At 44.2% G+C, this 26,858-nt stretch overlaps 1 protein-coding gene across 28 annotated transcripts in view; it reads right to left on the minus strand.

The window, feature by feature from the left end:
* LOC147016189 (peroxisome proliferator-activated receptor gamma coactivator 1-alpha-like) overlaps window positions 1-26,858 on the minus strand; it is a 238,036-nt gene that overhangs the window by 60,125 nt on the left and 151,053 nt on the right. For 23 of the 28 annotated variants that reach the window (XR_015050053.1, XM_085848977.1, XM_085848994.1 and 20 more), the window contains one exon: window positions 9,248-9,421. Coding sequence is in view for 27 of the 28 variants with exons in the window: in XM_085848977.1 (XP_085705103.1) it covers window positions 9,248-9,421 (174 nt within the window). In the remaining variant the exon portion in view is untranslated. Of the gene's footprint in view, window positions 1-9,247; window positions 9,422-9,976; window positions 10,204-10,301; window positions 10,612-13,193; window positions 13,371-26,858 lie in introns of those variants that run through there. The other 5 variants (XM_085848980.1, XM_085848996.1, XM_085848998.1 and 2 more) reach the window with 5 other exon arrangements.

Genomic DNA, 26,858 nt, shown 5'->3' on the forward strand with positions numbered 1-26,858 from the left:
TGCGTGTGTGTGTGTGTGTGCGTGTGCGTGTGTGTGTGTGCGTGCGTGTGTGCGTGCGTGTGTGTGTGTGCGTGCGTGTGTGCGTGCGTGTGTGCGTGCGTGTGTGTGTGCGTGTGTGTGTGTGCGTGTGCGTGTGTGTGTGTGCGTGTGTGTGTGTGCGTGTGTATATATGCCTGGTGTTGGCGCAGTGGTTAGGGTAGTGGCTTGGGATCCAAAAGGTCCTGAGTTCAAGCCCCGTTGGGCCACTGAATTAATACACCAGGGGATTCACTCAGCCTGTCATCCTTCCGTGGTCGGCAAAATGAGTACCAGTGTACTGGGCCGGTGTATACCCTGGTTAAAATAGGTGTACCATATCCCTGTGTCGTAAGAGGCGGCCAGGGTTGCGTCAGGAAGGGCATCCGGCGTAAAACATGTGCCAAATCACTATGCGGATCATACGGATGATCCGCTGTGGCGACCCCTAACGGGAGCAGCCGAAAGAAGAAAAAGAGGAGAAGATATATATATATATATATATATATATATATATATATATATATATATATATATATATATATATATATATATATATATATATATTTATACACATGTTGTTACGGATCTGGAAACCAAAGCATTCAATATGCAGATGTCCCAAAAGTCAGTTATGTCGTTAAGTATGCATCTCGTCAGATTCCTTTCCTTTTGTCTTGTGGGAGAATCAAAGGCATGCGTTGCAATTTCTTTTTAGTTAGGTTATTAAATATTTTCATCCAACGAACCCTCCAACAAGCCATCTAACAACCATCCTATCTGCATGACCCCTCGGCCCATCACGATCCACCACCAACCAGCTGCCTTCTCCCACCCTGATGTGCCAAGGCAAGATCTCGCGGTTCCGGTTTCTCGGCTCCCACGAACGTTGTAACTCTTTCACGACAACTTTGCAACATTGATACTGTTACTCATCTAGTATGATGCCGCGTGGAAGAGTGGCTGGGGTTTCCTGGCAGGGAACAAGGCCCCGCCCCGGAAAGGTATGCCGTGGGACCCTGTCCAATCAAAGGGGGACAGCGAGGTGTGTTCACCAAGGCCCCTCCCCGCTGAGGGAGGTCCATAAATTCCCGAGCACTCTCTGAGTCAGGGGTCTTTTTGGAGTCTTGGAGGGTCTTTTTGGGGTCTTGGAGAGTTTTTGGTGGGTCTTTTTGGAGAGTTTTGGAGGGTTTTTGCTGTTACGAAGGTCGTAAAGGCGGCGATCGTGTCTCTGCTGGCCCTCCACAAGGAAGGAAAGAGCGACCCCGACCCCCCCCCCCTCTGTGGACCCCGCTACTCACCATCCGAGCTCTGCCACGAACCTCGAGTCCCACACATGCGACTGGGGACCAAACAGCGGCCATTGTCAGGTGCCGCAGCACGGAGTACCCCCTTTCTCCGACGGCCAGGTACCCAACCAAACTCTGACCCCAGCTTGTCTCTCTCCTCAGCTGTGAGGGTCCAATAAAGAACTCTGGGTTTCTTTTCATTTATGTGAGTCTGTGTGTGGGCCCCTCTTTAAGTAGAACTGAATAAGTGTTTTTGGATCATTGTAAATACTTCTTGCATATTCGTGTTAAGTCTTGCTTTGTGTCTTCATTTACTGTAAATAAAACTTGTTAGAAATGTTCCCAGTTCGTTTCCGTCCCTTCTTGAATTGGTCCAGCATGGTTCGGTTCTGAGTTTAGGTGGGGTTTTATCTCCGATAATCCGTTCATTCCAGCCGGCACGGCTTTGGCAGTTTCCTATCGGCTGCACCCAAACCGGAGTTGGTAGTCGGTAGTTAGAACTCTACCGCAGTCGGTAGAGTCACCCAGTTCGAGCAAGACGTGCCGAGGGCGTGGTTTCCCCGGTAGTTGAAATCGCGTAGTTAATTTGGAAAATTGGTTATCGACAAATAGACCCTACACGACGCGGTTGAATTATTGGTGACCACGGTTGGTTAAACGGCCCGCCGGCTCACGGAGTTATCCGAGCGATGGCCTACAATTCCCGGGAGTTTGGTGGGAGACGACGCAAGCTTTCCCCACCTAGTGGTCGTTCTCGCCACCGACCCCCGGCCCACAACAACATATACATATATACATCGACACATATATACATGTATACATATATACACCTACCATATATCAGGAGTGTGATGAGCACTCTGCTGATCCCCATTGGACAACAATGTGCTCATCACACTCCTCATGTTTCGATTTTCCCACTGGTCACATCATGTGCCTTCTGATTGAATGGTTTACATTAGCAGGAACAATTGTCTGGGTGGCAGACAGATGGTTGTTCTGTGCTGATTATGCGGTTTTACTGTGCGAGACATAATCCGTGGCGATGTTCACCATAAGAGTCAGGAGGTGCGTCTGATGTATAAACGACGAATGTGTTGATCATTGGTCAGATATTTGGATTTTCTTGTATCCCAAATAAATTTCAAATAAATATATCACCACCAATATTACAAATAAATATATAACCACCAATAAATATATCACCACCAATATTACAAATAAATATATAACCACCAATATTACAAATAAATATATCATCACCAATATTACAAATAAATATATCACCACCAATATTACAAATAAATATATAACTACCAATATTACAAATAAATATATAACCACCAATATTACAAATAAATATATCACCACCAATATTACAAATAAATATATCACCACCAATATTACAAATAAATATATAACCACCAATATTACAAATAAATATATAACCACCAATATTACAAATAAATATATCACCACCAATATTACAAATAAATATATCACCACCAATATTACAAATAAATATATAACCACCAATATTACAAATAAATATATCACCACCAATATTACAAATAAATATATAACCACCAATATTACAAATAAATATATAACCACCAATATTACAAATAAATATATCACCACCAATATTACAAATAAATATATAACCACCAATATTACAAATAAATATATCACCACCAATATTACAAATAAATATATAACCACCAATATTACAAATAAATATATAACCACCAATATTACAAATAAATATATAACCACCAATATTACAAATAAATATATCACCACCAATATTACAAATAAATATATAACCACCAATATTACAAATAAATATATCACCACCAATATTACAAATAAATCTCTGATATATATATATATATATATATATATATATATATATATATATATATATATATATATATATATATATATATATATATATATATATATATATATATATCTCCATCTGTGATAAATCACAAAATACACCATTCATCCACGCCCGGTGACTACAGCACGCTCGCCATCCATTGGGACACTGCCATACTTTCCCTTCGTAGGGATGGCCATCTGTTTAGGGTGGAGGGGCGAAGTTGAGGGCGAAATATTCGTGCTTTTTATCCCTTATCCGTGACTGGGAAATAACCAAGAACTGAGCAGCAGTCAAGGTCAGTGGGCAGCTTAGGACAACAGGCCGAGCGTTTCCACACCGCGAGCCAGCAGAACGTTTTGAACCTTGCATGCTACTTCAGGCATATTAAATGTCCCACAGTACTTAAGCAATGTGCTGCAGAGCTTCCACGGAACTCTCAAAGCCACCATGACATCATAGCGAACAATCCAAAATACTAACTAGCTCCATGCCATCGACATTACAATGCTAAGGCAATACAGTCTCATGAAATGTATTTCTTTTCGGCACCAATGTTTCCTTTCACTGTGTGTATACAGTTGTTGATCTGGCTTGGACTCACTAATGTGGCTGGCATGGACTCACTATTGTGGGTCTGCAGTTTTAGATCCAGCATGAACTCACGAATGTGGCTCTGCATTTGTAATTCCAGTACGGACTCAATAATGTGCATACATGCAGTGGTTGATTCAACATGGAGTCACTGACATGTGCACACCATTTTAGATGCAGCAGAGACTCACTAATGTGGATACGCAGTTTCAAATCCATTGTGACTCACTAATGTGTACACAGTTTAAGATCCAGCATAGACTCACTAATGTGTACGCAGTTTTAGATCCAGTGTGGACTCACTAATATGTAAGCAGTTTTAGATTCAGCATAGACTCACTAATACGTATGCAGTTTTAGATCCAGTGTGGACTCACTAATGTGTACACAGTTTAAGATCCAGCATAGACTCACTAATGTGTACGCAGTTTTAGATCCAGTGTGGACTCACTAATATGTAAGCAGTTTAGATCCAGTGTGGACTCACTAATATGTAAGCAGTTTTAGATTCAGCATGGATTCACTAATGTGTATGCAGTTTTAGATTCAGCATAGACTCAATCATGTGGATGCAGTTTTAGATTCAGCATGGACTCACTAATGTGTATGCTGTTTTAGATTCAGCATAGACTCAATCATGTGTGTGCAGTTTTAGATTCAGCATAGACTCAATCATGTGGATGCAGTTTTAGATTCAGCATGGACTCAATAATGTGTATGCTGTTTTAGATTCAGCATAGACTCAATCATGTGGATGCAGTTTTAGATGCAGCATAGACTCACTAATGTGTGTGCAGTTTTAGATGCAGCATGAACTCACTAATGTGTATGCTGTTTTAGATTCAGCATGGACTCACTAATGTGTGTGCAGTTTTAGATTCAGCATAGACTCAATCATGTGGATGCAGTTTTGGATTCAGCATAGACTCAATCATGTGGATGCAGTTTTGGATTCAGCATGGACTCACTAATGTGTATGCTGTTTTAGATTCAGCATAGACTCAATCATGTGGATGCAGTTTTAGATGCAGCATAGACTCACTAATGGGTATGCTGTTTTAGATTCAGCATGGACTCACTAATGTGTGTGCAGTTTTAGATTCAGCATGGACTCACTAATGTGTGTGCTGTTTTAGATTCAGCATAGACTCAATCATGTGGAAGCAGTTTTAGATTCAGCATAGACTCAATCATGTGGATGCAGTTTTAGATGCAGCATGGACTCACTAATGTGGATGCAGTTTCAGATTCAGCATGGACTCAATCATGTGGATGCAGTTTCAGATTCAGCATAGACTCAATCATGTGGATGCAGTTTCAGATTTAGCATGGACTCACTAATGTGGATGAAGTTTCAGATTCAGCATAGACTCAATCATGTGGATGCAGTTTTAGATTCAGCATGGACTCACTAATGTGGATGCAGTTTCAGATTCAGCATGGACTCACTAATGTGCATGCAGTTTTAGATTCAGCATAGACTCACTAATGTGTGTGCTGTTTTAGATTCAGCATGGACTCACTAATGTGGATGCAGTTTCAGATTCAGCATAGACTCACTAATGTGTATGCTGTTTTAGATTCAGCATAGACTCACTAATGTGTATGCTGTTTTAGATTCAGCATAGACTCACTAATGTGTATGCTGTTTTAGATTCAGCATGGACTCACTAATGTGCATGCAGTTTTAGATTCAGCATAGACTCACTAATGTGTATGCTGTTTTAGATTCAGCATAGACTCACTCATGTGGATGCAGTTTTAGATTCAGCTTGGATTCACTCATGTGTCTGCAGTTTTCAATCCAGCTTGGATTCACTAATGTGTATGCAGTTTTAGATTCAGCATGGATTCACCAATGTGTGTACAGTTTTAGATCCAGCATAGACTCACTAATGTGTATGCTGTTTTAGATCCAGCATGGATTCACTAATGTGTGTACAGTTTTAGATCCAGCATAGACTCACTAATGTGTATGCTGTTTTAGATCCAGCATGGATTCACTAATGTGTGTACAGTTTTAGATCCAGCATAGACTCACTAATGTGTATGCTGTTTTAGATCCAGCATGGATTCACTAATGTGTGTACAGTTTTAGATCCAGCATAGACTCACTAATGTGTATGCAGTTTTAGATCCAGCAGAGACTCACTAATGTGTATGCAGTTTTATATCCAGCATGGATTCACTAATGTGCGTACACAGTTGTACATCCAGTGTGGACCACACCAGTGCACACACTATGTCCACTCTCTTTGATTTCACAAAACAATTGTTCTATCTGTGCCGTTCAGCTGTTTCTCACAACAGTTAATACCCTTGGCCCAGGGCATAGGGATTGGGCTCGGGCTATAAATGAACTTTGATATTCAGCTACAAGTAACGGCTCAGGCTCAGGTCACGCAAGTACTTTGTGCCAATGTTAGTGGCTTTTCGTTCCATATCTGGAAAAGTCTGAGTGAAGTGTTAGTGAGGATATCGGAATTGTCTGCTGCCCCACAAATCACGTTTTCCTTTGAGCACAACCATTACAGCTACAATTTTCATTATTACTCACTCTTAATAAGCAGGATTCAAAACGTAATGTATAATTTAGCATTCATACTATAACTATCATCTTTAATATTAATAGTATGTAGCATTACTGCCATAATTATCATCTTTATTATTCTTGACATCAATTACTATTTTTATAATGATAGATAATAAAATACCATTCTTTGCGACAAGCAAATTAACGATTTTTTTTTTTAATACATAGTTGAGGCTCATGGAAGCAGTAGTACAATGAATGGATCAGCACATAAGATAAAAGGAAAAGGAACGGGGGGGGGCGAGAGAGAGAGAGAGAGAGAGAGAAAGAGAGGAAGAGATATAGAGAGAGAGATATAGAGAGAGAGATATAGAGAGAGAGATATAGAGAGAGAGAGAAAGAGAGAAAGAGAGAAAGAGAGAAAGAGAGAAAGAGAGAAAGAGAGAAAGAGAGAAAGAGAGAAAGAGAGAAAGAGAGAAAGAGAGAAAGAGAGAAAGAGAGAAAGAGAGAAAGAGAGAAAGAGAGAAAGAGAGAAAGAGAGAAAGAGAGAGATAGATTGGCAAACACCAACACCAGAGTTTAAGTTGGAAAAGCTGGATACAGAAGGAAACAAGGAGAGCAATTGAGTTGGTGTGTGTGTGTGTGTGTGTGTGTGTGTGTGTGTGTGTGTGTGTGTGTGTGTGTATATGTGTGAGTATGTGTGTGTGTGTGTGTGTGTGTGTGTGTGTGTGTGTGTGTGTGTGTGTGTGTGTGTGTGTGTGTGTGTGTGTGTGTGTGTGTGTGTGTGTGTGTGTGTGTGTGTGTGTGTGTGTGTGGGGGGGGAGATTGGGAACGATCTGAGATGTTGATGAACAGCTGTCTTGAAGACCCGGAGAGGACAATGACATTGAAGAGAATGTGGAAGTTGGTTCCACAGGCGGGAAAAAGAAAGAGAGGAACAAATGAGTGGAGGTGAGCAGTGATCCGGATTTAGGTAGCTTCACCAGAAGGGGGTTGATGGTGAATTTATTCATAATATTATTATTACTGTGACTACCACGACTACTACTACTGAACGATACGTTATTGTGTTTGAAAGATCTTTGATATACCCCACTAAACCAGTCATGCAGATGGGACTTCCAGTTTAACATCCATCCGAGGGATGGCACACACATTGATGCTTCATCCTGTCTGTTTAAACACCAGGATGGAGGTTTATAGCTGAGTTGGGATTCGAACCCAGGCTTGCCAACTCGAGGTAGAATGTGCATACCTCCCAGCCATCATGTCAACTTGTTACTGTTACGATTATTAATGTCCTGTCATTAATATAAATATAGTAATGACAAATGGTATAATAAATTATACATCCATACTTTCTTACATCATCATCAATATCGTTTGGTTTAACGTTGTTGTTGTTGTTGTTGTTATTATTATTATTATTATTATTATTATGGGCATCATGAATTATCCGTCACAGTCAGTATACTTATGTGATGCACATTATCTCGGATAATTTAACCGAGTGAAAAAAAAATCATGTCATGGGTTCAAAATAGACCCTGATGGAAAAACGGAGATGCCCGCGTTAGTATCGTGCACATTATGGATTACATCAGTGGTGTACAAAGCCAAAATTAGCTCTTCTTTTCCCTGCGGTGCCGCCCGCATGTGGCCGGGCACCTGGCATGAGGCCACCGAGTGGGTGTCGAGCCAGAGGAGGGCGAGGGAAGGGGGGTTGGTGAGGGCTTACACGCACATGGTTCGCATGGTGCACCACACCTTGCCAACACCAGGTACACAACTCTTTGGCCCACATCGTCCCACACCGCTCGGAATGCAGCACCCAAGGGCTCAGGGATTTTACACAACATTGGGCTGCTGGTGTTTGAGAAACATCCTCCGACTGTGTTTTGCAACGCACGACAAAAATGGCGTACGACGTCCTTGTCGCAGGAATGACCCGTTACGAGGGACCACGTACGTGGGAACTTTTGAACACCAATTCCTCGCACAAACCATGATGCTCCCCTTTGTCTGGCCATCACGAACACGCAGATCAATGTGAGTGCGAGATTAAATTATTAAATGCTCTCGTACCTCCCCGACCTAGCTTTATTAAGGGGCATCAAGGAAAGGAAAATGAGAAAATCATTAACAAAACACAGGCCAACACCAATAGACATCGAGAAACCTCTTTGTCTCCATCGCTCATCATACAAAAGGTCTGTTGAAGAACACTCAATCAACAAGGAAATCTAGTATGTTCCTAAGGTTTTGATAGTCCATGCAATCTATCGATTCGCAATACGAGTGTACAAAGGATTGAAGTCACATGAATGAGGTTGAGGCGTGGTGGTGTGGTGCGGTAGGGAATCCACACTGAGCGCCAGGTGGCAAGCAGGATGCGTGGTGTCAAATTCACAAAAACAATCTTGTGGTTATCCATTTGTTGGGTTCAATTATAAAACGACTTCAAATTGATTTTGGAGCCTGAACCAAGCAAGGGCACAATAAATCATTTGATCAAACTATGATGCAAGTTTGAGGTCCATGTTGATCCTTGTCTAACTCCACAAACTCTTCTGAGGCCGAATCGGACAACTAACGAGATCAGACTCGAGTTGGTCTGCAGTTGGTGTTGCCCTCAAAGTTGAATCCCAATAACATCCATTCCTGATGGCCTGTTCATGTTCCTATGTGAACCTCTGGATCTTGATGTGAGGAGTCCAGGTTCAAATACCACATACCGGATGCATTTTTCTTGTATTTCCTGTACGCTCATACACTGGTGTCTACATGCGGCATATGTACAAGCTCACGCACGAGCCTCGGATCATCCCAGAAATTCCTCTCTTCCCCGAACTTGCATCTCCTCCTGCATCGTCCTCGTGAGCCTTCCGTCACTCTCGCTCATTTTGGACACACGAGATGTGAACTCCTTACCGGAAGGCCTGTGGCCTGCTCGCCGTACCACTTGAGCTCCCCAAAGAATCCATCAGCATCGAGCTCGTTCAGGTCCAACTCGGGCAGCTCCAAGTCTGGCAGATCAGAGATGAGATCGGACGCCAGGTCGGTGGGACAGCACAGCGGCTGGTCGTCACCAAAGAGGGCACCGGCCTGCAGGAAACAATGGAGTGAGAGGAGATGAGTCTCGAGGACGTGGGGAAGGGAGGAAGTTGTAAATCTCTTCCCAATGATTGGCAAAGGCATTTTTGGCCTAAATTACCTGACATTTTAATCGAAGCAGTGTGATGGAGAGACAGACAGACACAAAGGGAAGCTCAGAAGACACAGGTCGATCGGTACAGGTAAGTAGGATCACTCGTGAATAAGCACGAATGATATTTTCAACCAATCAACTCATTTAGTGCTTTTCATTTAGAAGCAAAAAAAATCTCAAAGTCCTTTGACGAGGAGGAAGAGGAAATAAAAGTAAAAATTATCTGGAAGAAGCAAAGGTAATCGGATTTCAGGCAATGGGTAATTACTCGTGAAAACAGGACATTGAGGGATGAGGGGATGAGGGGTAGCAGGTAGGGCGAATTAACCTGATAATCCGATATGTAAACTACAAGAGGCAGGTGCGCAGGTGCACAAGGTAGGTCGTAGTAAATTGCCTTTACGCTCGTTTACAAAGGATTGTCCGACACGTCAGCAGCATGGTTGCGGTACCTGGAGACATCCAGAGTGTCGCACAACCTTGACTTTCATTCATGACAACACTCAGTGTTAATCCGCCATTGCTGAGTAAACAGAAACGCTTGTTCTTCACGGCACGATATGTTCTCTTCGCCATGGCTTCAATGAGGGGATTAAATAATGATTGGTGTGTAATGAGAAGGCCCCGATGCATCAGTTTGCCTCATCCTGCCATTCGACCGAAGGTGATTTGCGTGGGAATGTGTAATTTGTTCATGGTGCTGGCGATAACTCACCGACTTTTTGTGACATGCAAAGGCCTGGCCTGGAAGGATAGCCAAGAGGTATGCACACCCACCTTTAACCTGTCTCTCCTTGGGTTTCAATCCCGACCCAGGTATAAAACGTCATCCTGGTGTTTCACAGTTAAGGAGAGCCATCAGTGTGCGTGCCGTCCCTCGGGGATGAATGTCAAACTGGGAGTCCCGTCTGCCGACATTGTTTGGTGGAGATAAAGATCCCGTGGTATCCTTCACCGACAATAGGCGAGCCATCACCGGCACCATTAACAGATTACAAATTCTTGCCCTAACTACTGCTGGGAATGCAATGGAAAACCACTCAGTGTAACATTTGTTCAGGAAGCGGATTCGGCGGCACCAACAATCCGTGAAGAGTATGGAACATGAGAGAGAGAGAGAGAGAGAGAGAGAGAGAGAGAGAGAGAGAGAGAGATATAGAGAGAGAGAGAGAGATATAGAGAGAGAGAGAGAGAGATAGAGAGAGAGAGAGAGAGATAGAGAGAGAGAGAGAGAGATAGAGAGAGAGAGATAGAGATAGAGAGAGAGAGAGGACACAGAGAGAGAGAGAGAGAGAGAGAGAGAGAGAGAGAGAGAGAGAGAGAGAGAGAGAGAGAGAGAGAGAGAGAGAGAGAGAGAGAGAGAGAGAGAGAGAGAGAGAGAGAGAGAGAGAGAGAGAGAGAGAGAGAGAGAGAGAGAGAGAGAGAGAGAGAGAGAGAGAGAGAGAGAGAGAGAGAGAGAGAGAGAGAGAGAGAGAGAGAGAGAGAGAGAGAGAGAGAGAGAGAGAGAGAGAGAGAGAGAGAGAGAGAGAGAGAGAGAGAGAGAGAGAGAGAGAGAGAGAGAGAGAGAGAGAGAGAGAGAGAGAGAGAGAGAGAGAGAGAGAGAGAGAGAGAGAGAGAGAGAGAGAGAGAGAGAGAGAGAGAGAGAGAGAGAGAGAGAGAGAGAGAGAGAGAGAGAGAGAGAGAGAGAGAGAGAGAGAGAGAGAGAGAGAGAGAGAGAGAGAGAGAGAGAGAGAGAGAGAGAGAGAGAGAGAGAGAGAGAGAGAGAGAGAGAGAGAGAGAGAGAGAGAGAGAGAGAGAGAGAGAGAGAGAGAGAGAGAGAGAGAGAGAGAGAGAGAGAGAGAGAGAGAGAGAGAGAGAGAGAGAGAGAGAGAGAGAGAGAGAGAGAGAGAGAGAGAGAGAGAGAGAGAGAGAGAGAGAGAGAGAGAGAGAGAGAGAGAGAGAGAGAGAGAGAGAGAGAGAGAGAGAGAGAGAGAGAGAGAGAGAGAGAGAGAGAGAGAGAGAGAGAGAGAGAGAGAGAGAGAGAGAGAGAGAGAGAGAGAGAGAGAGAGAGAGAGAGAGAGAGAGAGAGAGAGAGAGAGAGAGAGAGAGAGAGAGAGAGAGAGAGAGAGAGAGAGAGAGAGAGAGAGAGAGAGAGAGAGAGAGAGAGAGAGAGAGAGAGAGAGAGAGAGAGAGAGAGAGAGAGAGAGAGAGAGAGAGAGAGAGAGAGAGAGAGAGAGAGAGAGAGAGAGAGAGAGAGAGAGAGAGAGAGAGAGAGAGAGAGAGAGAGAGAGAGAGAGAGAGAGAGAGAGAGAGAGAGAGAGAGAGAGAGAGAGAGAGAGAGAGAGAGAGAGAGAGAGAGAGAGAGAGAGAGAGAGAGAGAGAGAGAGAGAGAGAGAGAGAGAGAGAGAGAGAGAGAGAGAGAGAGAGAGAGAGAGAGAGGTCACAATCAATCATTGTGGAGAGGAGTGGCAAAGGCATCACTTATAGTGACCAATCAGACAGGATTACCAGCATTGCCTCCCTGAAGCTCGTTATTTAGTCAGCTGGGTTCTTTATTTTTTTTTTTGAACCAACACTCCATTATTGGATTTGAACCCACAACCTCTGGAATGTCCTCGGCACTGGGCCAATGCTGTACCCAAGGGTCCAATCTGATCACTCATATCTGGAGGTGTCCCATTGACCATGTCTTATTCTACTCACCATGGTAATAATATGCAGAAGCTGTCCACAATTCCTTTATTTGTCTTTGTCCAACACACATTTTTCTCGTCCACATTTCCTCTTTTTTCTTTTTCTTGTTCTGTCTTCACTTGCTTTCTCTCTTTACCCCCATTTTTCGACCTTAATGTCTTACCTTTGCTTCTTTCTGTCACTGCCAGTGAAGGTTTTATTGTTTCGTTAACCTTACATTCACGACTTGGTTCTAATTTTAAGCAGAGTCTCTGTTTCCACAAATTTCACATGAACCATTTCTGTGTTGCAGATTAAAGGCAATTACAGTAGAAACGGTGTCATTCAGGACTCTGGTGCTGATCTGAACTTGTGATAATCCATGTGACCATTACAAACCACCCCCTTTGCATTGTGGCCCATGGTCATGGATTGGTGGAGATATCTCTTTTTTTTCCTCGAAAACCTTTTTTTTTTCCTGACCATGCCTCACAAACTATTCCTCACTGCCCGTGCCTCACTAACCATGCCTACCACTCCCTCTCCCTGATGAATCCTCACTGACTGTGCCTACAACTCACCCTCTGCATGAATCCTCAATGACCGTGCATCATTTCCAGTACCCCACTAACAGTGCCTCTCTCTGTGCTGATCATTCCTCTCTGACTGTCCCTTAATGATTGTACTGCACTAACGGCTCCTCTGTCTTTGTGCTCCTCTTCCCAGCCCACTCTACCTAAGCCGACAGAAAACATTGACGGTATCACCTGTTCCAGTCTGACGAAGCACATGCTTTCCCGTGCCATTCATTATGAATGAGCGGAACCCATCCAGCCGAAACGAGACTACAATGTCATCACGGATATATTAACCAAACGAAAGCACAAATGGACGGAATGAAAGCACATGCAAAACCTTGATCTGTGGCACTCAGTCTAAACCGTCACCAAAATAAATCAAAATACTTTTAAACTGCCAATCATTTTGACATTTAAAAGCAAAAACAATTCCTCATACCATGTCCAACAAAACCTCCATCTGTATTTCTCGCTGCGGTTTGAGAGACACAGAAGCTGGTTCCAGGACTCGGCTACAATGAAAGTAACAAATGGAGCTTCCACTCAGCTTTGAGCAATACCTTCCCTTTCCTATTAATGCAAGTTCCCCATTCAGCTCCATCTACCCTCCTGCTGTCAACACCCACCTCAATCCCAGCTTTCAGGAAAGCAAACCCCGCCCCGGCCACCATTCTCTATCGCCTTTAGTGTGGGATGACCCCCACCCTGCCCCCACCCAACCATCTCCCACCCCGAAACCTCCAGCCTTCTGGAGCCAAGGCAAGGACTTTCCTAGGGCACGAGGTTTGTCTATCAGCCAGAGAAAGACAGCCGATAGTGGATTGTTACTGCACAGCCCACATACCACATGCAACTACACTTGCACTTCAAGTAACATTGTAAGCTTTCCTTCAATGGTCCATCAAGGCTTCCCATGACCCTGTACTACATCGTCTAATTATCGGCGTCCGGGGCAGTTTGGGTGATTTGTACTTTGAACACGAATCCACATATCAATCGCAACAAATAAGTTATTATTATAACCTTGGTTAACCTGGTGAACAACTGTCCATACTCCTGGTGTTATATGAGATGGCAAACTATCAATAAACATGTCAATCTAACTAGTTCGGCCTCCACAAATGTGGGGCAAACTGCTTGCGAGTGGAGAATGGAAGACCAATGAATATGAAATGTTTGGAATTAAACTCGGTACTATCCCCAGAAGAAATCTACGATGCCCAAAGGCCGAAGCAATTATTCAAGGATAGATAAAGAAAATGCTGTTTGTGTTACATCCAGAACGGATGGATATTTTCCATACATGACCGTGGTCAGACAATCAAAAGATAACCTCATGGCAATAGCTTTCTGTGGAGGAAATATTCATCGATTTCGTTTGCATCATCATTTTCCAAAACTCACCTCGTCTCAGCGAATTTGGCACAGTCTCTCCCTGCGTTCAGTATCAGGGAGAGGGAGAAGGTTTTCATTAAAAGTTGTTAACAGAGAAGGATACCACTAAATAACCGTCTTCTTCGCACATTATGTTGTACTAGACAAGGGAAAGAATGCAGGAGAAAGGGAAAACAAGAGGGAAAGAATGTGGGAGACAGGTAAAAAAGAGGGTAAGAATGCGGGAGAAAGGTTTAAAAAAAAAAGAGGGGAAGAATGCGGGAGACAGGTTAAAAAAAAAGACGGAAATAATGCAGGAGACAGGTAAAAAAGAGGGAAAGAATGTGAGACAGGTAAAAAAAAAAGGAAAAGAATGCGAGAGACGGGTAAAAAATGGGAAAACAATGCGTGAGACGGGAAAAAAAAAAAGAGGGAAATAATGCGGGAGACAGATTAAAAAAGAGGGAAAGGATGTGGGATACAGGTAAAAAAGAGGGAAAGAATGCAGGAGACAGGTAAAAATGAGGGAAAGAATGTGGGAGACTGGTTAAAAACAAAGGGGAAGAATGTGGGAGACAGGTAAAAAAAAAAAGAGGTGAAGAATGCGGGAGACAGGTTAAAAAAGAGGGAAAGAATGTAGGAGACTGGTTAAAAACAAAGGGAAAGAATGTGGGAGACAGGTAAAAAAAGGAGGGGAAGAATGTGGGAGACAGGTTAAAAAAGAGGGAAAGAATGTGGGAGACTGGTTAAAAACAAAGGGAAAGAATGCGGGAGATAGGTAGAAAAGAGGGGAAGAATGTGGGAGAAAGGTAAAAAAGAGGGAAAGAATGTGGGAGACAGGTTAAAAAAAGAGGGGAAGAATGTAGGAGACAGGTAAAAAAGAGGGAAAGAATGCGGGAGACAGGTTAAAAACAAAGGGAAAGAATGCCGGAGACAGATAAAAAAGAGGGGAAGAATGTGGGAGACAGGTAAAAAAGGAGGGAAAGAATGTGGGAGACAGGTAATAAACAGAGGGAAAGCATGCGGGAGACAGGTAAAAAAGAGGGAAAGAATGCGGCAGACAGGTAAAAAAAAAGAGGGAAAGAATGCGGGAGACAGGTAAAAAAAAGAGGGAAAGAATGTGGGAGACAGGTAAAAAAAAAAAGAGGGAAAGAATGCGGGAGACGGGTAAAAAAAGGAAAACAATGCGGGAGACGGGTAAAATATGGGGAAAGAATGCGGGAGACAGGTAAAAAAAGAGAAAGAATGTGGGAGACAGGTAAAAAAAGAGAGAAAGAATGTGGGATACAGGTAAAAAAGAGGGAAAGAATGCAGGAGACAGGTAAAAAAGAGGGAAACAATGTGGGAGATGTAAAAAAGAGGGAAAGGATGCGGGAGACAGGTAAAAAAGAGGGAAACAATGTGGTATACAGGTAAAAAAAGAGGGAAGGAATGTGGGAGACAAGCAAAAAATAAGGAAGGAATGTGGGAGACAGGTAAAAATGAGGGAAAGAATGCGGGAGGCAGGTTAAAAAAGGAGAGGGGAAGAATGCGGGAGACAGTTAAAAAAAAAGAGCGGAAGAATGCGGGAGACGTAAAAAAAAAAAGAGGGGAAGAATGCGGGAGGCAGGTTAAAAAAAAAGGGAAAGAATGCATGAGACAAATAAAAAAAGAGCAGAATAATGCGGGAGACATGTAAAAAGAAGGGAAAGAATGTGGGAGACAGGAAAAAAAAAGAGGATAAGAATGCAGGAGACATAAAAAAGGAGGGAAATAATGCGGGAGACAGGTAAGAAACAGAGGGAAATCATGTGGGAGACAGGCAAAAAAGAGGGAAAGAATGTGGGAGACAGGTTAAAAAAAAAAGGGAAAGAATGCGGGAGACAGGTAAAGAAGAGGGGAAGAATGTGGGAGACAGGTAAAAAAGAGGGGAAGAATGCGGGAGGCAGGTAAAAAAGAGGGAAGTAATGTGGGAGACAGGTAAAGAAGAGGGGAAGAATGTGGGAGACAGGTAAAAAAGATGGAAATAATGCAGGAGACAGGTAAAAAAGAGGGAAGTAATGTGGGAGACAGGTTAAATAAAAGAGGGGAAGAATGCGGGAGACAGGTAAAAAGGAGGGAAGGAATGTGGGAGACATGAAAACGAGTTAAAGAGGGGGACGTAAGAAGATGTAAAAAGAGAGCGAACCCACTGATGTGATTCTTTCTGTTTGACATCCATGATGTTTGTGTGAGACACCCGTTAGCCATGATGTCTCACCATAACTTCAACGTGATGACAGCTTCTGCTGAAGCATTTTAACCTGCAAGGTAGGACACTCCCAGAATATGGCGAGTGGCTGCCTCGGGTCGTGGGATTGATATCACAATAATATAAGTATGGCAGGAGTCCTTGCTTCAGGAGATTACGGAGTTATAAACCTGCCTAATTGCCATTTCCAACACACGTAAGTACAGACCAGAAAAACCATAATTCATTGTGTGCAAGCCGGCTGTCCCGTTTGATGACATTCCCTCGGAAATGATAGTTTTCTTTTTTCGAATCAGGCAGGTAGCCCGCGATGTGGCTTTGAACAAATTTCCATGTTCCACATGGATTTACTCAAAGCTGACCACATCACATCCTGAAAGGCAACTTGGTCTTGCAAACTGCAGCAGCAGCCATTACTGAGCTAACTGGTTCATCGAGATAAAAAGACTTGGTGAACTGATTTGCACTTTACACCCAGCGACCAAAACCCATCAAGCATCTCGTCTCAAAGGTCTACCCATGTACACAATGGAGAAAGACACGTCGACACTACATGGTTAGACCATCGGCTCGTATTCTGGACGAGATCGCCGACTTTATAATCCTGCTCCCAACAGAGAAAGCCCACATCGATGTAATTCAACGCCCTGGGCATCATCAGGATGGCATTTTATGGCTGGGTGCACTTTCCCAGGATTATATAACCCTGCGAAGCTCACAATGCACTTGAGTGCTAATCCATGTGGATTTCAATCCAGGAACATCATCTGTGAGCTGTGACATCACGTCGGGTCATTGTCATGCAGGCCGAGTGTGTGCAACGTCACAAAGAAATCGGGGTTTTAAAGGAAGACCTTGCATTTATAACAAGGGACCGTCATTTGAATGGCTGCAGTATGCCATGCTTGATTCTTTGCAGACATGGACATGAATAAAACATATAAATCATGTTATTTCATGTTCAACCTGTCCACACTCACTGTAACGATCGTCACTGCAATAAAGGTGACCAAGCAGTCTTGCGAGTCGCTTGGCGCACCCTCCATGTAATGAGGTTTTTTTTTGTGTTCCCAACACAATAACTTTCCATGGCGTGTCTCTAAACACTTGGCTATCGTTGAGTGAAAGCGTGTACACCAGGAGAGCGGTTGTAAATGAAGAGCATAATCCACTCAATGGAAGAGGATGAAGAAGGTGAATGTCGGTGCTCGGAGGAGAGATGCTGTCGGTCTCCTACTAACCACGTGTTCCTCAATCTGTGGACAATCAATGGTACACAGCACAGAGATAACCAGGACTGTGCACCACCTGCATCCTGTACATTGGCCGACTCACCTGTCTGTATAACCTGGCTGTCGGCATACCTGCCTGCCTGCACACTATCTGTATTTGATACGATCTGCTGGACAAACAATGCAGTTGTCTGGATGGTCTCTTCACAAGCCCTCAAAACCAAGCAGCTCATCTTCCTTCCTCAGGGAAGACAGGATGATAAGACTTTCGAAGGACTTCCCAATTCCAACCCATGCTTGGCTAGATAGGCCAATTGCCTCTTTGCTTCGGCATAATCCACAAGGCCCAAAATGAAATATATCGAAGCACCAAAACGATACGTTAAAGTATTTTAAGGTGGACATTTCTCAGACGTAGCCTTCCACGTACAGCTGTTGACATAATCTCCTAAAAGTATTGTGGTGGTGGTGGGTGTGGGAGAGGAGGTGGTGGCAGGAGGGTGCGTTTATGTTTGCTGTGACATCAGAGCAATACGAGGCAGAATTAAGTTCTTCAATTGACAATTGTCTGCAGACAAACAAAGGTCGTTTTATAACCTCAAAGCTCTTTGCTCACCTCCAATCCTTGCACAAGCTGTGGAGTAACCCTTCCACGTTTGACTGTCCATGTCCTTCCCACGACAGTCCTTCCAGGGAGAAACTCACCACCATCCAGTGTTAGCCCCAAAAGCAACTCATGATATTTTCTACTATCCTGAACCTTGTCGCTCCGGACATCTCATATCTGCCCAATCTATACCGCTTCCGTGTTATTTAACCTTCCACCCTCTGCTGGAGTCTTCACATCAGTTAATAAAACACCTGCTCATATCCGGTGCACCTGTAACTTCCCTATACGATCGTTTTATTTTTTGCCATGAGTGATGATAATGCTTACAGATTAATTTTGAATCTGTACACACAAGGCCATGATGTTTAGACCCTGATGTCAAAGACATGACATTTACCAAAAAAGGTGTACTGGGACAGCTTTGCGCAAAGTGGCCACCACCCATGGGCTAAAAGGTAATTGAATGAACTTGGGTTACCCCCAGAAACACTGTGAAGTACCGCACCTGCATCGCTGAAACTTGCTCAAGCCGAACATCCACACCACGGGCCTGGATGAATGTACAATATCTTCAAAGTGAACTTTGTTAACCCTTCCATGGACAAACATTACTAGCACAAGGACCATGTCTGCGAGAAATGCTTCACTGCCGCTTCTCAGGCATTGCATTTAGGGTCCATTTCTCAAAGTACAAACATTGCCCGAGTCAGACAGTCCATCCCAGCAGTGCCCGAGTCTTTCCTCCCAGCAGATTTGCCAGTAAAAAAGCAATTCTCAAGCCATTGAGCTCATGATCAGCCACGAGGCCTCTCAAACAGATGCTTGGAGTGCCCTATGTAAGCTGCTCTAAGGGCCTTCCCTACAAAGTCCATAATTGCCTCCTACAGTAATAGCACAGGCCTTGACAAAAAAACCCATCTGTTAAGCTGGGTAGAGTAATGAGTATGGCCAGGGGTTCTGCTGGAAATGAACCCTTTGTCATCACATCGTAGTTGATTTCAAACGCCTGGTTCTGGCCTACGACTTGCATGAGTGTCGTATTAGCATACAAGAGTCATCGTCATTGCACCGAGATGTCAGGACCTCTGCCACTCCAAGGGCCGGTCACATCGCTACGTCCTCTGTAGGGTCGCCGCCTTGAGCACCTTCATCACCTGCCCAGGCGAGCCACCGACTGCCAACGATCCTCAGCCACCCTCCACCTCCCCTCGTCAAAGCTGTTACACTCACGCGGTGAATCTCAGCGGATCAATTCAAACGAACAGTTAGTGCCGAGAAGCGAACTTCGCGTTGGCTGCAAATGAAAGCGTAAACGAAATGGCGGATTTTCAAAAACGCACTCAAACCTATTTTCTTCCCGTTTTCAAAACCATCTTCAGAACCAACACGCCAATTAGGCCATATTGCCAGCACATCCCTCCATCGTTGTCTGCACATCTGCCCTGCATCCTGGCCCATACAATTAAGTGTATAATTGATTGCAAGTGTGAAGGGACTGTCGAGGAAACACAGGAAACTGTGAAAAGACCAGGAGAGGGACCTGAGTCCTGCAAGAGGTCTTTCAGAGACACATTGGTTCAAGTGAGGGTGAGTATCACACTGGGGGGGCAGCGTGTGTGTGTGTGTGTGTGTGTGTGTTGGGGGGGGGTTATTCTGGTGGGTGGTTCACTGAAGGATGTTGGGGAGAGGGTGGTGGGGAGGTGAAGGGGGAAGGCTGCCTCACAGGAGGATCACACACTCTATGCATTTCCAAAATGGCCCATGAATAGGAATGTGCTGCATTTTCCTCGATCCTAACATCTCGCTTTGGAGTGAAATTTCACACCTGAATGTTCCACCTGCTCCCCTTGTGTGCACTGGGACACGCTTAAATAAGAAAACTCTTGCCTGAACCCTGCAATCCCACACATCTGCAGGCTAGGTGCGATTCCTAATGAGCTCAGCAAAACAAAAAGGGGGTGGGGTGGGGAACGGGTTGGATAGGAAGGTGAAATGGGGGGGGGTGGGTTGGGGGGAGATACGAGAGATGTGCTCCCAAAGGGTTTTGTGTGTTTACCCCAAACAATGCAGACAGGGCTTGGTCCTGCTGTCAAAACAGACATGTTGTATACCAAACAGGGCACTGCCCATCCATATCACCCGTTTTTCCATTGTGCCCTCTCCCCTTTCTTTCCCACCTGATCTCCTATCCGCTGTCACCAACCATGGTAACTAATTTTCCACCGTACCGGCGTTTCTGTTACTAAAAACCCCAACAGGAAGGGGTTAAAATGGACGGACTCGGGAACGGTCAAACGCAATCCTGTCCATAAACAAGGCCTACACAGAGCTCGGAGTCAAAGGATACCCACACGTGAAGGTCACTCTTAACAGTCTGCAATCTTGGACAGAACATATCCCAAGGTTTGCACCGCACACGTGATGCACCAAAAGAGGTTCACCAAACAAGGTGTGCAACCACATAAGGTCTGCAGCGCATGGTCTCTTCACCGTTTTATTGTTGTCATGTTGCGTAATGCTTTTTGTTCTCCACTTGCACAATGCTCACGACAGACCGTTCCCAAGCAGTCTTTTACAGGGTACCAAAAGGCGGCCTATTAAGGACCGGTGTAAAATGAAAGGGGAAGACCAAAATATTCCCACAACACATGGAGAAATGAATCGTGCTCATCGGGCCGATCCGGTAACGTACAAACAACAATGGTGTTTAGTGAGACCACGTCCCTTAAAATGCACGGCTAGTGGGGGAAAGTTAGGAGAGGTAGGATGGAAGGGATTGGAGGTTCGAGCGCAATGTGGAAATGAGCGGTTTTGAGGATGCGGAGCAGAGGGAAATGTGGTTCTAGTGCACATGAGAAGAACATGGAGGTGTAAAAGAGGTGGTAAGAGGGCTAGAGGAAAAGGGGTTTGGCATTCGGGTTAAAGAGGAGTTAGATGATGCTGCGTGGTAGATGAAAGGATGAGGATGGTAAGAGGTTCCGGGTGGAGAAGATAACAGAGGGGGTTAAGAGTTTAGCATGCAGGAAGTGGGGTTGATGGTGCAAGGAAGTCGGAGGAGGAGGAGGAGGGGGGGGATTAGGAGAAGGTGAAAGTAGTGAGGAGCAAATGAGGGATTGTGGAAGATGATGATGTCAGAGATGTGGTTCGAAGGTGGAAAGCTCAGTGTAATCAAACACTTGTTTTTTTTGCTGTTCGATTGCTGTTCGATCATATTTCCTCGAACGTGCCGTGTAAAGTTTACCGTGTCCTGTTTGGAAGATTCTCGCTTGATGGGGATTACAGCTGGGACAAACAATTTTCCCAGAAGCACATGCACGTGCAATACAAAGATATGGAATCCAGACAAAAGGAATTGTTCCATTGGCTGCAGTGGAACAAAAACAACACTTCTCCGCCCAGCTTAAGGTTACAATGAATGGAGGGTCACGCACCGTGATAATAAAACATCTGCACAAACACAGATAGCCGTCTCGCACCCATTCCGCGGACATTAACACCATATATCAAATTTTGTTTGTGAAATGTCCTCACGCTGCTGGGAATCGGGAGTGAGTCGCGGCTGAGCGGACGGACAGTCAGGTCCAGGTCACCCAGGTGAGGACACACCGGTGGCTGAGCGAAGAGGATGCCTGGATCATGGGTGAAGAGACTCGAGAGCCAGTATCGCGAGGAGGAAGACCATTCCGAGGCCTGCATTAAACTCGATGCCAAAGCTTTAAATCAAAGGCGACTCATCTGTATTACTCCACCCTCGTTCTCATTCTCACTCCCTCCCTCGTTTATTTCTCACATTGATTTTAATTTTCTCAGGTGGGGATCAAAACTTGGAGTAAAGCCGACCTCTGGGGCCCAAGGTTTCCAGTTTCATTTTTTCAGTTTACCTTTTAGGGACAACTTGCAATGTTTTCAAACACAATCAGAGGAAGATTGTCAGGTGTTCCACATCAGAGCATCGTCACTCCGAGGGTTCGTTTAAAGATTGTCCCAGAGTCACAAACATCGTTGATTGAAAGCTCGTTTGTTGTGATTTTCAAGGCATCTCTTTCAAATATTCTCTGACCTCTGTCATTGAAGTTGCTCCAATTATTTTTGGTAAAAATGATGATTTTACTCAGTTTCCAACTTCTCTTCAAATCATCTATGAATTTAAGGTGCTTGACCCTGAAGCTCTACAATTAGACCAAAATCGCCTGGCACTGACACTTAATTAGCAATGCTGTCTTTTCTTCATTATAATTTCAGAGTACTATGTAGTCACCTCTAATGGGCTGGTGGGATAGCCTAAAGGTACGCACACACACACTTTGCTGTATCGCCTGGATATGAATCCCGAATCAACTATAAACTGTCATCCTGGTGTTTCACAGGCAGGGTGATTCATCAATGTGTGTGCCGTCCCTCGGATGGACGTTAAACCAGACGTCCTGTCTGCTGGCATTAGTTGGTGGAGGTTAAAGAACCCACGGTGTCATTCATGAAAAGTTATCACCGGCACCGTCAACAAATTACAAATTCCTGTCACCTTCAGTCGAATATTAGGCCTGGCCAACCAGTTCTTGAAAGACTTGGGACAATAACATTCCCCAACTGACCCCACAAGAAGTTCAGAACAATTGTAGCCATTAAGTAAGCTGTAGTAGTAGAAGTAGTAGTAGTAGTAGTCGACTCACAAATTTGAATACCTCCCAATTTGAATCCAGAAATTTGAATAGGGTCATTTGTAGACGAACCCTGCCAGTTTGGTTTGACCCGTTCAGTTGTTTAATTTTTTTATTTTTTATTTTTAAACTTTGAGCTATCACTTAAATTTATAAAATTCCATTTAATTGGTTGCAGCAAATACTTGGGCAAACCATATTTCAAAATTGGCATCCAAAGCCAACCATGACTGGGCCTCCTGCATCGTACAAAGTCCTTCCTTTACACACCTGAACTCCAAGCCACCAACGAGGCCTTCACCTGCAGTTCGATTGAGTGGTGCTCTCCTCTCTGGGATGGCTCCCCTACCTCATACCTTGGTCCGCTTGATACTGTGGAAACCAAGGCCTTCAAGATCATTGGGATCTCCCACGACGAAGACGAGTCCATGGGCTATCACTTTCGCATCACAGAAAGGTCGGCAGTCTCTGTGTCTTCTAGTGCCTCCTTTCTCGTCTTGCACCCTCTGCTCTGTGTGGTTTGTCCACCCCCCCCCCCCCAATCCAGGTTTCTACAGGGTGCAGATTCTCATACAACTCCCCAAAACAACAACCCTCCTCAAGCTGAACTCCTCACAAGTTGCCAATTTTTCCTTCCTGGGAATCTGCTTCCATGTCCATCTTGTCCACACCATGCTTCCTGCCATGCACGTCTACCCCCCCCCCCACATGCCTTATTTGTACAAGTCTCCCTCTATTTTGTCCTTCAACCATGACGTTGGTCCCCCACCCCCACCCTCCTTTTTCCATTTATTATGTTGCGTCCTGATTTGTTTAGTGTTCAAGGTCCTCCATGAGCCTTGACTACAGAATTTTTTTTACTGCATCATTTAGCTGTGTAGCAAATAAAACTTACATCCGTCCATTTTAATGCTGCTTCACTGTACATCAAACTCTACTCAGCTTCCAGAAGCTCTCGACAATGGTAACACACACTGAACTAGAAGAGCACTCAGTGGAGTGCACATCTCCGCCAGGCTGAAGTTTCAGTTTTGTACCCCACTGATTGGCTGGAGCTCCATCCGGATCTTCAATATCTTTATGGATTTTTCTTCTCACACCCCAAACCTATCCACCTCATTTCATCCTTATCCATCCTTTCATATATCATGCTATATATTGTTTTTGGCCCTCTCACTCAATGGTGAGGAATGACTTAAAAAAATTATAGCATCCGGATCCAGATCCGGATCTTCACCAAAATCACATCAGTTCGTCCTTGTCACACCTAATCTGTCCACAAAATTTTTGAGATATCCTGCTCACAGACAAACAACCAGACAGACAGACAGGTGAAAACATAACCCTCTGTCCACCTTTGGTGGCGGAGGTCACAAGTAAAATAGAGATATGTATGTCTTCAACAATCATGACAATTACCTCAATAGAAATGGTGATCAAGCACTGATGGAGGAAAAAAACATCTCCACCCATTCACTGAACAATTCCATCAATTCCTCATGGAAGCCTGCACCACATCACTGGCTGTCTTTTGATCCAGATATGTCAAAATGAATGAATGAATTAATTTTAAAATATATATTTTTTCAACGGTGCAAATAATCGATAGTTATAAATGTCAGTGTGTGTCAATCCGTCCACACGTCTCCTCCATAACTCCAAAAACATGAAACCTATTGGCCCCAAACTTTGCCTGCATACAAAGGGAACTCCAAGAGAGTGCAGGAATGGAAAATGGGTGGCTGGGTAAATTTGAACACCCCTTTTGAAGATAATTAACGGCCTTATTCTGTCCCTCGCTGAGATCTTAATTCACCATTTTTTGTTTTTTTTGGCATGCTCAACAATGTTTCGACTTGGAACAGGTCGCATGGTTTCTCAACGATAAAGTTTTTTTTCTCACTTTTCTCACTCACATCATCAAATTCCTGATCCACATACCTACGGATCGCTGGATACACTATAATGCTTATAAACGCCCGGAGACGCCAGCATTCGTGACTTTATTTCATTTCCGCACATGCCATAACCTCTAGAATCTCTTAATCTCAGCCAAATTTCAAAATGTAAACTTCTTAATTGACCTCAGCAGCAGTTCCAACTGCTAAAAAAGAAATAATAATAACAATAAAAAAAGGTGTTCATTTGTCCAATTCAGACATTGCTCGACATTCCAGGCATCTCGAGGTGCATGGTGTTTCTATGACTGATTGCTAATCGCTTGCCAAGCCAACCGTTCCTTAACTGTTTCATACGAGTGCTTGCTTGAGAGCTTATGCTACTTTGCAAGCATTATACAGGCTGCTTGGTTGTTCGTTTCAAAACTGTGACCATACACAGCAAAATTATTCGCACTATCACTGAATATATTGATCGACTTGAACAAAATTCAAACGCTACTCACCTGCTTTTGGCTCCACGTTGTTGTGCGGTGCCTCAGGAATATTATTTTACATGACGTTTCCCCTTTTTGTAGAATCTTCTTTCATTATATGAGCTATCACTTTGACATACATCGATACATATAAAAATAATTAAACGTTTCATTTTAAAAAGTTTCTTCAACCATTTTGTTGGAGTGCTTGCTTGAGTGCTTAAGCCACTTGGAGAGTACTCTTCAGACTTCCATGGCGATACCGCAGTTCGGTTCTCCATGGGGACATCTCCGGAGTTAGGAAGGCAAAATAAATTCAATGCTTACAATGAGTAAAAAATGTTTTCAGTTGTTACAAAGCAATAAATCTCAACCCCACTCACTCCCCCTCTCTTAAAGGGATCGTTAAGGACTGACAGTTTAGTTTTGAATTTAAAACGGCTTCCCAAGAGTGTAGCATGTATGAATCAGATTTTGAGTGAGCCGACTGGAGGTGTGCAAAGGTCGTTGCATGGGTGAACATGCACGCATGCATGCAGGTAGGCAAGCAGGCCTTTGCCAGGTAGATGGCATAGGTTATAAATGCTCCCACCTGGTCCGATGTAGAATCCAGCAGTTAAAAAAAAATATTGCTGTTTGGGCGTGTTTTATCGCCCTTCCCTTTCCCTCACATTGCCTTCTGACCCTCTGCCCTCACTCTTACCTCCTCCCGAATCCCCTCCACTCTCCACCCTCACCCCCCCCCCCCACAATGGACATCTCCGGGTGGTCTACGCATGCTGTATTAACGTGCTGTTTTCAAATAGCACATTTCGTTCAATCCTATACTACCCCCTTTCCTTTGTCCACAAACTCCCCCTGCCAGACAAAAGACCAGAACCCCTCCCCTCACATTTACCTCCTCCCAAACCATCTCGTCACTTCCCCCTCTCCTCATCTCTCTCCATCCTCCTCGCTCCCAACCCTCCCCCACCCGCACCCTCCTCCTGGAGTGTATAGCGATGTTTGGTGAGGCGTCGCCCTCCCCACCCTACCCTTCCTGGCTCCCCCTTTTATCCCCTCCAAGCTCCCCCCACCGCTTCTCTCTCTTCCCACCTCCCCTTTTTTCTTCCCCTCCCCCTTAATACTCCTGTCAGCGAACCATCGGGTTGTCTATGCCAGTAAAATAATTAAAATAAACAAGTATGGGTCAATAGACAGGAAGTTTTCAACAGTTTTCATATGATGGAAGGAGTGCCACGATTGTATTGTATGGTCGCACGTGTCTTACGAAGGTGATTGTATATAACATCTCATATGCACTGACTTTTTAAACGGCGATTAAAACCCGAGTGCCAAACCTGAAGACGTCACTCTTGGTGGACCTAGATGGCACAAGAGAATGTTGAAACTTATTTGATGTCCAGCTCTGTTCAAATTAATTGCACTTTGGGCAATGCATCACCTCCACAATCACATCACCAACCTCATCCTCATTTCAACTCTGCCACAATTTAGTGTGAATTTTAAAGATCTCACCATAGGCCGAAGGGGTCAGTCCAAAGGAATGGTAATAAAGAACAGCACTGTGCATTAAATTCCCATCGTTGCTCAATTAATGTCCGAATTAATTAACCAATGTCCGAA

The sequence above is a fragment of the Eptatretus burgeri genome, chromosome 12, assembly GCF_056783735.1.
Source record: "Eptatretus burgeri isolate ZD-2024b chromosome 12, Ebu_testis_v1, whole genome shotgun sequence".
Taxonomy (NCBI): domain Eukaryota; kingdom Metazoa; phylum Chordata; class Myxini; order Myxiniformes; family Myxinidae; genus Eptatretus; species Eptatretus burgeri.